The following is a 13,179-nucleotide window of genomic DNA, read 5'->3' as shown; positions in this document are numbered from 1 at the left end:
GATTTTATCATTCAATATTTCGCTCAAATATCGTGAAGATAATCGAATTTAACAATGTCGTGTTGTTTTCCAGACATTAAAATTTCCCAAAAAGTTATTTTGCTCTTTCTCGAAGAAATGAATTTTTTTTCTTTTTCTATTGGAGAAATTTTTTTGCATATTATCACATAATTAGTGATGAAAACACATTGTCTGATATATCGTGATAGATATTAAGTATTCTGTTCGTACCACTTGTTCTTGTTCATTCGGCTTAACGACTTATAGATTCTAACTTGTTCGATCGTCCATGTGACGCTTGTATTACATAAATTCTTGATAAAGTGAAATCTTTCAGCTCTCTGAAGCTCTTCTTTTAATTTGAGATCGCACCTCGACAGGATCGTCGGCATGAAAAATGTTTCGCAAGACCAGAACTAGTTTCTGATCATAATAATTAGACTACGAGCTTACGGGTGACTTCTCCGAGCGGCGAAGATCGATGATATCGACGACGCCCTTGACTGCCACTATGACTTCCAGCTCATTAATTTTCTGAACGAGACCTTCTTCAGTTGAAAAGCAACATTCAGTATGTCAGATTCACGCGTATCTTCTCCATCAGAATGAACTTCTCGTCTACGTCCCGACATCATTAGCCGATGTCTCAGGCCTCTAGAAGTGGGGTCCGACAGTGCTTCCGAAACAGGCACCTTTTCTTTGCTGGATCCTGGCAGGGACACTGATCTGCCTACGGAAAATCCCTTACTGAGTCTATCGAGGGTCGCTGGCAACAAGTTCCGTCTCGGAATGGCTTGTTCTCTTTCTCTAAGGATAAACCTGCCGAGAGTTTTCCAAAAGGCTTGAGTGGTATAAACATTTTCATCGTCACTCAATACTCTTAACTGACGATTTCCACTTCCGACAGCACCCGCACCACCCCATTCCAGCTCCTCGACCAGGGCAAACTTGGTTGGGTTCTCCATTCTTCTGGCCTTTATCAGAGCTTGCGCTAACACGTCTTGAGCTGAACTGCTTATCGGCACACGTAGAATCGCATAAGGGATCTCCGGCGAGACGTTATAAATGCAGACTAGAAAGGTGTCTGCCTCGTCCCATATGTGAGTGGATTGGTCCCTCGTGTTGGAATCGTTGAGCTTCGAGTGGCCGGCCGTGCTCCTGATAGAGGCGAGCCACGCTCTACTGCTTGGATCGTCGCCTACTCGCTTCAACAGGAAGCGACCTTGCCCTTTCCATAGGGCCTGTGCTTGAAGGGGATGTTCTGTAGGGTCCAGCACACGTTGAGTCGGTAGCTCTTCCTTGTCTCTTTTCTCCCATCCGCGGGACACTTCCTCTACCAAAATGTATTCATCTACATGATCCGGCGATATTCCGGCCTTCTGCAACGCCTGCAGCATCACCTCTTGCGTAGTACTCTCCTGGGTCACTTTCAGAATGGTGTACGGCTCGTCTGGTATCACATGATAAACCATTAGGAAGAACATTCGTCTCTTCAAGGTGACACCACCCAGGGATCCGGGATCAACGGTGCTCAGTTTCTCAGGTTCTTTGCTCGACGAGAGACGCTTAGATGACTCTTTATGATCACGGCAGCAGGTGTTATAGTCCAAACTCTCCTCCTCCAAGCGGGAATAGATAAAAAGCGTAGAAAGGGCTAATGGCTTGTTTTTACAAGATCGTAATCGTACGTGTCGATAGCCAGGTCGTAGACATTTAAGCGGTATTACGCGTTGCGCGATCACGTGATGAGAGCTTGCTTCGATAACACCGAAACGTAGGAAGGCGAGATCTTTGAACATCACTTGGAAGCAGAATTTTTCATTCCAGATAGGATTCAACGCATTGTTATGGATCACCTTTGTTTTGTGTTTCGCGCAATCGATCGGTATACCGACCAACTCGACCTCAACATATGTGCTGGTGACGAAGTTCGTAACCGAAACGTATTGTCCTGAGACTATTGATAGACTTAAATGCGCAGAATGCAGCCCATCGAATTCTTTGTCCCAAGGGTTGAATCGCCTATAAAAACATTTATAATTGTTCAAGAAAATTTTTTAGAAAATAATTTAGCGTTCAGAAATAATTCTTTATTTAACTATCTTTTTTTTAACATACAAAAATATCTATTATAAAAATTTCTATTATAGCAAAGATAAATTTTTAGAATGTGATTAGAAACAATTATTTGACACCTATTGCTTATGATTTATAATTAATCGATTTCTTAAGGATTGTATGCTACATTCATAATTATTATTGTTGCATAATTAGAAAATTTGTAAGAAATCTAACAGAATGTGAATTTACCTGTACATCATATGACCTTTATCCCACATCACTGAAGGTTTTCTAACATATCCGCATTGACCGCTTTGCTCAAACATGGCTGAATTCAGATTTAATCCCGCGTCATCAGTTTGATAATTCAACGCAACCATTTGGATTCCAAAAGCCCAAAATATTACAGGATTGAAATTTGTGGAATCAATACGCATTCCTGCAGGATACGTTCGAATGAGTTGAGTTTCAGCATGAGCGACTACGCCTAACGGTTGTTTCCTACAGATTTTCTTCGCCGAGCTTTCGTTCAGAGATGAACATTGGAAACAGGCCGGCATTCCACGAGTGGATCTAATAAGAACAGAAACATACTTCTGTGTTTTTTTTTATTTACAAAATCAGTATTTGTCGATTAATGTCAATATGATAACGCCGAAAAGTTTTGAAAAAGAAAATACGCAAGAAAACGACGCAAGACAATAAAAATAAACTAAAAAAATATAATGAGACAAATATGTGTAATATATAATTATATAGGAATGAATAGAGAAAATATTGTACAATAAAAAACTGACCTGAAGATATTATCGATGTTGCTACCGCCGCTCGCGATCGAGGCGGACGTCGAAAGTGATTGCGGCGATCCTGATGAGGAAGCTATACTGCTAGGTCCTATACCGGCGATGCTATGCCTCTGAACTGGTCCTGTATGCGATTGATGACGTATTTTTCCTGGTCCGACTGGCATAGTATTTAGTCCGCGAAATTTAATCGCCTGCAGATAAATTACCAAGTCCGACAATTCCTTGGCTATCTGACTACTTTGTTTTTGCGTCTTGTCATCCACTCCTGGATCCGATTTTAAACGACCGTGCGGCACTTGGCCACCACCCAGATATCTCTCGTAGCTCGAAATCGAATTATCTGTAATTACACGTTAAGTATTGTAACTCGTTTCAGTGAATTTTTAATTGATTGCAATTATTATATTTCTCGAAAGCAAAGAAGAGAGAAGGTTGGATTTATATTAAACTCAAAGATAATATATAAGTGTAATATGATAAAAGCAAAAGATAATTAAATAAGATACAGTGACAATGTAGCCACTGCAACATATTTAGATTAAATTTGAACTTAGGAAGGCTCTTAAAAACAGAAATTTATAATGAATTTCAATATTCTTTTTTGAGAAAATATATATCTGATTGATATTACAGATTAAATTTTCCAAGTATTAATAATATATTATTTTTACCATCGATGTTGTCATCCTCATCGTCATCCTCTTCGTCATCTTCATCCTCGCTAAAATATTCCACGACTGATGTGCTGCTTACATCAGTCCGCATTTGCTTCATGGAAGATGCGCGATCCGTCATAAGCATTTTCCCTCGATGACTAAGGGGTGTGTGCGACAAGGGGCCGGCAGGATCGATCACCAGCTTCTTATTTTTTATCAAAATTCGGTAACGAAGTTGCGAAGGCGAAGGCAGTTGAGGATCGTCACTGAAGTCGGACTCGAAGAGAAATTTCGTCACCAATTTCTCGCCAAAAACAGACTGAAATGATATTATATTTTTTTATAATAATTTGATTCAGGCGCGATGATAATCACTAAGAAAATATAATTTGTTAGATAATCAATCGAGTACCTGAAATATTTGAGCCATACGAGCTTGCTGACTTGGCGAACAGTGATTCTCGATGGAAAGGATTATGGGATAAGGGGAACTGACAAAGGCGCTTCGATCTATCGCTTCCACAACGGAGCGAAATGGTATTTTCGTAGTGAAAGTATGACCATGATAAATCAATGGTGATCCATCGTCACCGTCCCAACAATCGAGCTCTACACAACGACATCCGGTTAAAAGCACCTGCATAAATTTTTGTTGTTATCAAACAATAAGTTTTATACGCGCTAATTACTACTTTATTCGAATGGAAATTTGCATAACTTATTTCACGCGATTCAAATTTCACGCATGTTTTTAATTTAATATAATAATAATATTTTTTCATAATTCTTGGATATATGATATATATACTCTCGAAAACTTAGAATAAATCTCATTTTTACATATTGAAAACTGAATCATTTTTTTGCAAGACTGAAATTCTAAAAAAACTTTAAAGAATTTACAAAATACGTAAATAATTTTTTATATATTTTATATATTTTATATTTTATTAATAATAATTATTAAATAATAATGTATAATTTGAAATTCGTTATAATGAAAGGAAATAATATTCTAGTAAAAATAATTCATATTTTAGTTCTATGAAATTTATTATGTGAGTTTATTTTTGAAAGTCACAGCGTACCTGCGAATATAACTGTACGGAGGACTCTCCTTTGAGTTGATGTCCTGTTAAATACGTGTTGTGGGAACTTGCAATGTAATATTGCGACAGAGGCTGCTGCATTTCGGTTTCGGACGGTGTTGCATACTCGTTCGGGAAGGCATAATTGTCCTTGTCCATCATATACCGTGCAAAACCCTCAAAAGACAAACACCACTGTGTGCGAAGTGCCGGATCCGGTTCATGCCTCTGAAATGAGAATAAACGAGCTCATTTGATTGTGTTACAACATCGCGTTGGTGTGAGCGCGCACGTGTCATGACAGTCGCATGAGGATGGGAAAAGTTAAGTCTTCTATTTCCAGATAAGGAAAATTGAAATCACAATTTCGTCATAATAGAATAAAACGAAAGATCGTTTATTGTCTTCAATAAAAGCAGTTTATTCGCAAAACACTTTAACGATAGTCTGGCGTATAAAATATTATATATTACAAGATATTTTTCCTGTATATCCGAAACAAAATTGTCAGAGAGAAATGAGGCCATTCAGTAAATATTCTTTCGTGAGGGAATTTCTGACCCCATAAGCATTTACCTTGATCAGTGCCTTGATTTCGTCGTCATTCAACTTTTCCTGCTGCCGAGATTCCAGAAATTTCGTAAATGTTGCTAAAGTAATTACTTGGGATTTCGACGTATCCACGCCCGAACAATTATTGATTATACTAGCCGCCGCAACAGCATCAAAGATCTGCTTTTTTTGTAGGTTGCTGCCCGTCTTGTATTCGTGACAGTCAATAGAGTTGTTTCTCGTCAATAAACCTGGCACAGTAAAACATTGATTTCTCATTTTAAATAATATTTAAAAAATTAGTCACTCAAACGTTTATTTTTTAATATAAATAAATATTTTTAAAAATAATCATTCATATATTGAAATCAATATAATTATGGCCATTTTCAATAAAATGAATATTTTTGACAAATATCGACAAATGTACATACATTATGCTAATTGGGATGATTGTTATAATAAAACTTAATAGTGTGAATTTAATTTATTCCATGCAAATTATTATTTAGTAAGTTAACTCGCATATCTATATTTAAGAATTATTATTGCATTTCCATTATCATGATTAAATATAAGAATTATTTTGTGCATCATATTCTACTCTTTCTTTTAAATTTGCACATAAAATTTAATAATTATATCGGCTTACCGATTCTTTGTGGAGTGGCATCACTGGTTTGTCTGAGCACTACCGGGCGAATGTTGAAGTCCCTTAACGATCCATCACTCTGGCTACGACATGTTATTGCTAATTGACCGAACAGATCACGCAAATCTTTTCTGGCTCGTAAACTGAATGATCGGAAAAGCGCAACGAATTCCACAAAGTTTAATTGTGTCTCGTACATAATCGAGGTAGTGCGCACTCCTTTCATATGCCAAGGAGCTTCAAAGCCTCCTGATATACCACCAGATCCATTCTTGTCCTTTTCTCTGGCGACACATAATAAACTACGCACAAAATACGCACGCGTTATTGTGACGTATATAAGAAAACTTGTCGATTATAATATAAATAATTTAAATAATTTAAAGGTTTTTTTTTATAAAATTTTATAAAATTTTTTTTAATTTTCTTTGTTTCTACAGTTTTCTTATTTTAGGAACATACTTTTTCTATATCTTAAAAATATATTTCTAAAATATTCTAATTATTTACATCTAAAACTGACAAAATTATTTAACTTGAAAGTCAAGATGTTCAAACGAAAAAATTGTTTATTATATTTAAAAGCAGCAAAATTGAAAAAAGAATTTAAAAATAAAAATATTTTATAGCTTTTTTTCAAATTGTCCGAAATGTATTGTCACGAAAGATTCTTTTCTCATCACTCATATAATTCTTTTTTTTTTTAGATATTATTACCTCTATATTAATAAAAAAAATTCTAAAATATTGTTAATGCATGATAAACATAAGATGTTTCAGTTGTAAAGATTTGTTGCTTAAAAAAAAAGAAAATAGCAAAAGTTATTCATTTTTATCACTTTAGATAAAAAAACTTTCTTAAATTCATAATACAGATTTATGTTCAAATAAGATTCGACACGGAATTGTAAGATTTTCTATTTCGATCTATATAATTCCCGACCTATATAAATCTTTTGCTCAAAATCGATAGATAAAGAGAATTTGATATGATAAATCAAATGGGAGAAGATGATGTACCTTTGAAAAGCGGAATAAGGCAAGTTGGAAGTAATACGGTCGGCGGAACCGGGTGGACTACGTGGCGGAATTCGATCTCGGCTTGCTCTCGGTGACGCTGGCAAGATCCTCGTTAAAGACTCTCTGCTTCCAGCGATATGACGAAGAGGTGTAGTGCACAGACCTCCATCCGAGGTCGAGGAGTCGTATTGTTTTATACTTAGATCCTACGTTAAATCAAAACTATTTAATTCGATGAAGACAGTTATTTACAAAATATAGCATTTGGAGCATTTGATTTGTAATCTAATTTATGTTTATTGTAAAAGATGCGAGAAGCCTATGTGCGAACCTTGGTTAAAGCATGAATGTTGCCGATTGATTTTGTCTTTTTGCCTTTAACATTTCGTCTGCGTAAAGTGCTGCTGCTCGTTGGAGACAGCGTGCCAACACTTTCTGTCATAGACCAGTCGCGACCGCCGAAAATGCGAATAGCATCGGCTGTCGTCGGCTGTTCCAAGCCTTCTATCGGTTGTTCCAAATAGGAAAAGTATAACTGAAGATATTTTTCTTTTAACCAGCGTGATCTACGATCTGTTAACTGTTGTTGTCGTTTGAGGCCTCGCAATATCCAGCATAATCCCATGTACCATATTCTAAAAGCAGCATGCAAATTACTTAATAATTAATTTATGTAGCTGGACAATACGTAATTTAACAATAAATCATAAATTATTAGAGGGAATTGTTAGACCCGTTCAAAATACATATGAAATGTTTGTTACTAACCCACCACTTGATATAATCAATAATTATATCGAATATTGTGAACATATCATTAATATACAATACTATTAATGAACTCAATCTTCTGGTGGAAAGATAGATTAACGGCATAGTAATTAATTTACTTGGTAATTTTTTACGAACAAGTTTGTGACATATAACACATAAAATAATTATATTAAAAAAAAATATTTGTGAAATAATCTCAAACGCATAAATAAAAAAAAATGTTTTCTGAAAAAGAACATAAAATTAAGCATCTTTAATTTCGTTAATAAAAAATGAATATATTTTTATTTTTTTTAATTAAATTATATGATAACTTTCGAATCTCCTTTTCTTCCTCCGCATTATTGGTGAGAAATATTCGAAAACTAATCGATGCGCACAAAACTAGAGAAATAATTCATACGTACTTGCTAAGAGCAGGAGGGCAAAGTAGGAAGATCAGTCGATTGTCCGGAAGATTGGAGCCATACATGAGGCCGATGCAGCAGTCGGAGCCAGGTAGGCCGTATCTCTTGCAGATGCTCCTGAGATCAGCCTCTCGGTCGCGATCGCAACAGCCGATCATTATCTCTTTCACCGATCCCAGGTCGAGATATCCCTCCTCCAAAGTGACAGAAGCGCAGTCAGCCTGCTGCTGCGTGTACCTGCCGACTAGGCCCGCTGGTATCGCATCCTCCGGGTTCGTGGTTAGCGAAACCTCTGTGAGAATGGCACCTCCAACTTGCGCCGTTTTTAAAGGACTCCAGGGTGGCTTTTCCCACACGAAAGTGCCACAAGCGCGATCGACGCGTGCGAACACCAATGCTGTTCTCGAGGTACCACCCTCACAATCCCAATGCACCAAAGTCGTGCCATGATGTAACACCTGAGATATGTAGTTTTAAGGAATATAGAAAACCGCATGTATTTCTTAGATCGATGGAAAAGGTTCTTCAATTTATGTTAACCCTAGAACCTATTGACATTGAGTGATACAATGCTGTAAATTTTATGTATGAAATAGAGTATTCTTAATTAATGTATTAACATAAGATTTTGATACATTTTATAATACATTTCCTAACGAAATATTTGTAATTTAAAACTTTATAAACACAAATAATCTAATAAAACAAGTAATCAAACTCTCGAGAATGTCAAAAAACAAAAACAAATAAGAGCTAATGAGAATTTTTTGCGCGGTTGTTAGTGTAAAAATAAAAATCCTTTATTGTCGAAAAATATATACTATAATTACTATAATTACGCATAATAACAGTTACAAATAATCTAATTATTAACTTAAAAAAAAAAGAAAGAATAAAACATACTATATTAAATTCAATCTTAAAATGATATGGAATATATCAGTCTAATATTTTCTCATAACAGTTATCAATTAAATACAATATAAAACATAAACTTGTTTAAAAATTGAAATTACTTATCACGCTCTTTGTTATAATATTGATTATCAGGAGATTGAAATTGATATATAACAGACTGAATTTTTAAAAGCTTGTTCACGCTTTGGTGGATGATACTAGAATAGTGCTCAATTTGGCTTCAGCTTTTAACAGATAAATTGGGATCCCTGCTGATCGCTGAAGCATAGCTTAACGCTCACTTGCATGTATATGTACAATAGTGTTCTAGGGTTAAGTAAAATTAAAAATTCCGAAATTATTTGAAAAGGGAATTGAAAAATTTCAAATTTTAAATGAAAAAAAAAGAATAAATCGGCTAGAAATTTTTTTTTAATTTCGCCGAAATTTTGTTTTTAATTTTATAAATACTTGATAATACTGAATAATAACTTAACTTTTTTTACACACGTTTAATAATATTTGGTCACTGCATAATATTTGACACATCATTTTGACTGTTATCAATTTTTTAATTATCTTTCTCGACCATTGTATTATTATCATTATTAGTAAGGAAATCCATTATGTCAAATTTCTATAAAAAATTTCTGAAATAGAAACTTTCATCTTTCCATAAGAGTTTTCGAAGAAGACATTTAATTTAATATTTAGTATTGACATTTGTATATTATGACTGTAGTATATACACTCATCAAGTGGTTGCAACACTTTTTTCGATGAGTTTCGGAATGTAGTCTGCTCATTGAACGATTGATTCTTACTTATGACGCTAACCATTTTTAAATTCAATCATTCTATAAACAAGGCTGAGTTCCAAAACCCTGAGTTGAAAAAAGTGTTGCAACCTTTTAGCTGATGAATGTATGTAAAAGCTTTTGTGTTTCTATATATTTTGTCGCCTATTGACAGAAATAATACAACGTAAAGCAAAAATATAAAACGAAATGTAAATACGTAATAAATGGTCTATATTTGATTTTACTCGAAATCGATTTTACTCGTTGTTCTGTCATTTAGGTTTAGATGCAGTAATAATCTAGGATACCTAGGCTTTTATTGTGATAATGTTATTGTTTAAAAAGAAAACAGAATATAAGCACTTTGCTGTTAATATAAATATATTAATTCAGTGTGCACGCGTAAGACATTCACTACTCGCTACTACGAGATTCTCGTAACTGCGTCATACGAAGTATTTCGTGCTTCTACAAAGTATTAGATGGCGTGAGTGCATTTATAACACTGATGGGGCTCGTAATGCATTTATAACGGCGTTTACGTGGTCGTTTCTAAACACGATATACAGGTGGACATTTATTGCATGTACGCTCGCGTATGTGCAAATTCGTACATTTGGCTACAGTTATTTATCGATAATGTAGGCAGTTACTCAAATTCAAAATTTTCCATTACGTAATGTACAGTCTAAACGTGAATAAGGAAAAAAAATATATATCGAGTGAAATACCGGAGCATTTAATTTTTTAAATATGTAGACTATATTTTTGTGCAATTATCGCATTGTCGCGAATAGAGAATAGAAATAGAAGTTAATTATGTGCAAATGTCGAAACAGAGACATAATTTCAATTCACTTTTAATTAGTTACAATTATTTGCTGGTATCAGTATGAGCAAACACGTGAAAAGCAGGAATTTAATTAATTAATTTAATTAATTTACGAAATGTTAGCGTTCCTATCCATTTTTATTTTCGTAGTCACATTCAAATTATCTTTGAAACTTCTCACGTTTATATGTCCGGCATGCTTTTCCATTAAAAATACCACCCGCAATTTAACATCACAGAGTTGTTTTTACGATGTTTGTCAGAAAAGTGTTAATTTCATTACACTTTCAAGCTTAATTTCTGTCGTTTAATTTTTACGATTTTTTTAAATTGATGAAATTACTCTTTAAATATAAAGTAGTCTCAAAAATATTTGGTTATTTTCACAGAGAAATTTAAAGTCAAATTTTTGTTAACAAAAATGAAGACATTTTATAAAATATTATTTTTTAATTACATTAATTTATATTAGTTTAATATAGAAGAATACAAAATTTAAATTAATAATAGAAGAAATATTGTAGTTAAAAAAGAAGTATGTTTAATATTCTAAATTGTAAGAAATTTCAAGGATCGAATTTTCGTTAAATAAAGATAAACATCACTGTAATTAAAAAATAGCGAAAGTTCTTGGATTGCTAGCAATGTTAATATTATCACGCTTGTATTATTGATGATAACAATATGCGATACATAAATATTTGACATATTTGCATTCTCTGAACATTTATTGGTACCAAACCTATTATATGAGAAACTGTTATTCGCAGGAGCATTGAGCTGGAAGAAGTTGTAAGCTTTTTCCGAAATTTTTCCGAAATCCATTTTTCACTTGATATACAGTCAATAGATTCGCATGTTATGTATCCGAGAACGTTCTGTAGTGGCAGAGAGAAATTTCATGGTATATTGATTGTGTTAGAATTTTATGATGGGAGGATAACGAATTTTATTCGTTATGAACCATTTCTCCCACAAATATGTCGTGTCCCATTTTTTCCCTTGCCACTCAATTAACGCTGACAATTGGTGGCTCGATTCAAAAAGATGACCTGGTTTTACGTGCTGAGTTACAATGTTTTTTCCGTTAGTCTCCTTGGTTCGTTTGTCGCAGAGAAGTCAAAGACAGAGACAGACAAACAGACAGAGAGAAAGAGGAAGGGGCAGGGGAGAGGGAGAGGGAGAGGGGAGAGGGGAGAAGGAGAAGGAGAGAGAGAGAGAGAGAGAGAACTTTCTTTCCCTCCCCTCTTAATTTTTTCGCATATTTCTCTGTTTCCTTTCTTTCCGCAAAGCCGGAGATGTAGAAGTAAGACTAGTTCTCTTTGAAATTTTTTTGATGTGTAGCAAGTTACGTGTTGACAGTATCTTTCATTTCAGTAGCAACGCTATGAAGATCGTTAATGAAAATTTTCAATTTAAAAGTTATACACAAATGTGAAATTTTTCTTTTTATCTTTTATATCTTTATATCTTTGATAAATATCAAAATTTGTGAAAATAGCAAACGCGTAAGAGTTCTCGCGAATATCTTTCCTACTTCTTTTGTGATTTGTGTAGTTTCAACAAGAAATTATAGATCTAAGGATTTCTGTTCTCTTTCTTTGGCTACGATATCTAATAAAAAATGCGAAGGTATCCACTTAAATTTCAAAATAACTGTGGAATTCCTTAGAAATTTCTTGTTAGTGTTTGTTTGAACATTATGGTACTATGAACAGAGAGAGAGAGAAAGAGAGAGGGGGGGGGGGAGTTTAAATTATATCTTGAATCATTTTTACTTGTTTAAAAATCTCGGCTCTCAGTATCGATTAATATAGGATTTATACGTAGCGTTACAATCTTCATTAATTATACCTAAATGAAATGTCATACCTTTCATTTACATATAATCATATTTCAAGATAATTATCCAAGATAATTTATTATTATTTTTAACGATGACAGTTTTTGCATTTCTAAACGTTCATTTAAATGTGATGCTAAAAATTATAATACACAAAGATGTTAAAATAAATTTAGTTGAATTTCTCGTTATCCATAATTATGAATAACAAATGTTATAGCATTCTGTTCTCGCAACTATTTTGGAGAGATGAAAGAACTTTCTTGAATCATCGTCTTTCGCCTCGCGGTACTTGAACCTTAGCATTTTGGATGTTGTTTCTTCTATTATAATACAAATTAAATACAAAAAAACCAATTAAATTCTCATATTGATGCTTTCCGATTTGATAGAGGAAAATCATTATTCATTTTGACTGAAACAAGAAAAATAAAACTTTGCACTGTTATATATCAAAGAAGAACGGTAACCCAATCCTTAAGTTAAATGATTTTGTTATTTTTAATTTTCATGTGTCAAAATATAAATTAATCCATTTTTAGTTAATTTCTAAATGTCTATATTAAGGTATCAATAAAGAGATAACTAGATTTGAATAAAAAATACATTTTCTTAAGTTAAATTATTTAGTTAAATTAACGACGTATTGAGTAGAAACAGATTTATAGAAATAATTAAAAATACTCAAATTGGATATAATTTGACATTATTGAGTTTAATCGTGTAAATATTTTTTTTAAATACCATGTATATATATATATATATATATATATATATATATATATATATAT

At 33.6% G+C, this 13,179-nt stretch overlaps 1 protein-coding gene across 1 annotated transcript in view; it reads right to left on the bottom strand.

Annotated features, from left to right (window-relative positions):
* Positions 1-509: 509 nt before the first annotated feature.
* The window catches only part of LOC105627765 (1-phosphatidylinositol 4,5-bisphosphate phosphodiesterase epsilon-1-like), a 31,273-nt gene continuing 18,603 nt past the window's right edge, over positions 510-13,179 (bottom strand). The window contains exons 5-15 of the mRNA XM_012209045.1: positions 8,017-8,474; positions 7,167-7,470; positions 6,836-7,041; positions 5,816-6,117; positions 5,188-5,414; positions 4,612-4,839; positions 3,936-4,160; positions 3,539-3,842; positions 2,859-3,207; positions 2,311-2,634; positions 510-2,022 (exon numbers count right to left, since the gene is read on the bottom strand). Of these exons, the coding sequence (XP_012064435.1) occupies positions 510-2,022; positions 2,311-2,634; positions 2,859-3,207; positions 3,539-3,842; positions 3,936-4,160; positions 4,612-4,839; positions 5,188-5,414; positions 5,816-6,117; positions 6,836-7,041; positions 7,167-7,470; positions 8,017-8,474 (4,440 nt within the window). The remainder of the gene's footprint in view (positions 2,023-2,310; positions 2,635-2,858; positions 3,208-3,538; positions 3,843-3,935; positions 4,161-4,611; positions 4,840-5,187; positions 5,415-5,815; positions 6,118-6,835; positions 7,042-7,166; positions 7,471-8,016; positions 8,475-13,179) is intronic.

This window comes from Atta cephalotes (assembly GCF_000143395.1).
Source record: "Atta cephalotes unplaced genomic scaffold scaffold00010, whole genome shotgun sequence".
NCBI classification, from domain to species: Eukaryota; Metazoa; Arthropoda; class Insecta; order Hymenoptera; family Formicidae; genus Atta; species Atta cephalotes.
Note: the sequence above shows the minus strand (reverse complement) of the source record. Positions and strands in the feature narration are given on the sequence as shown.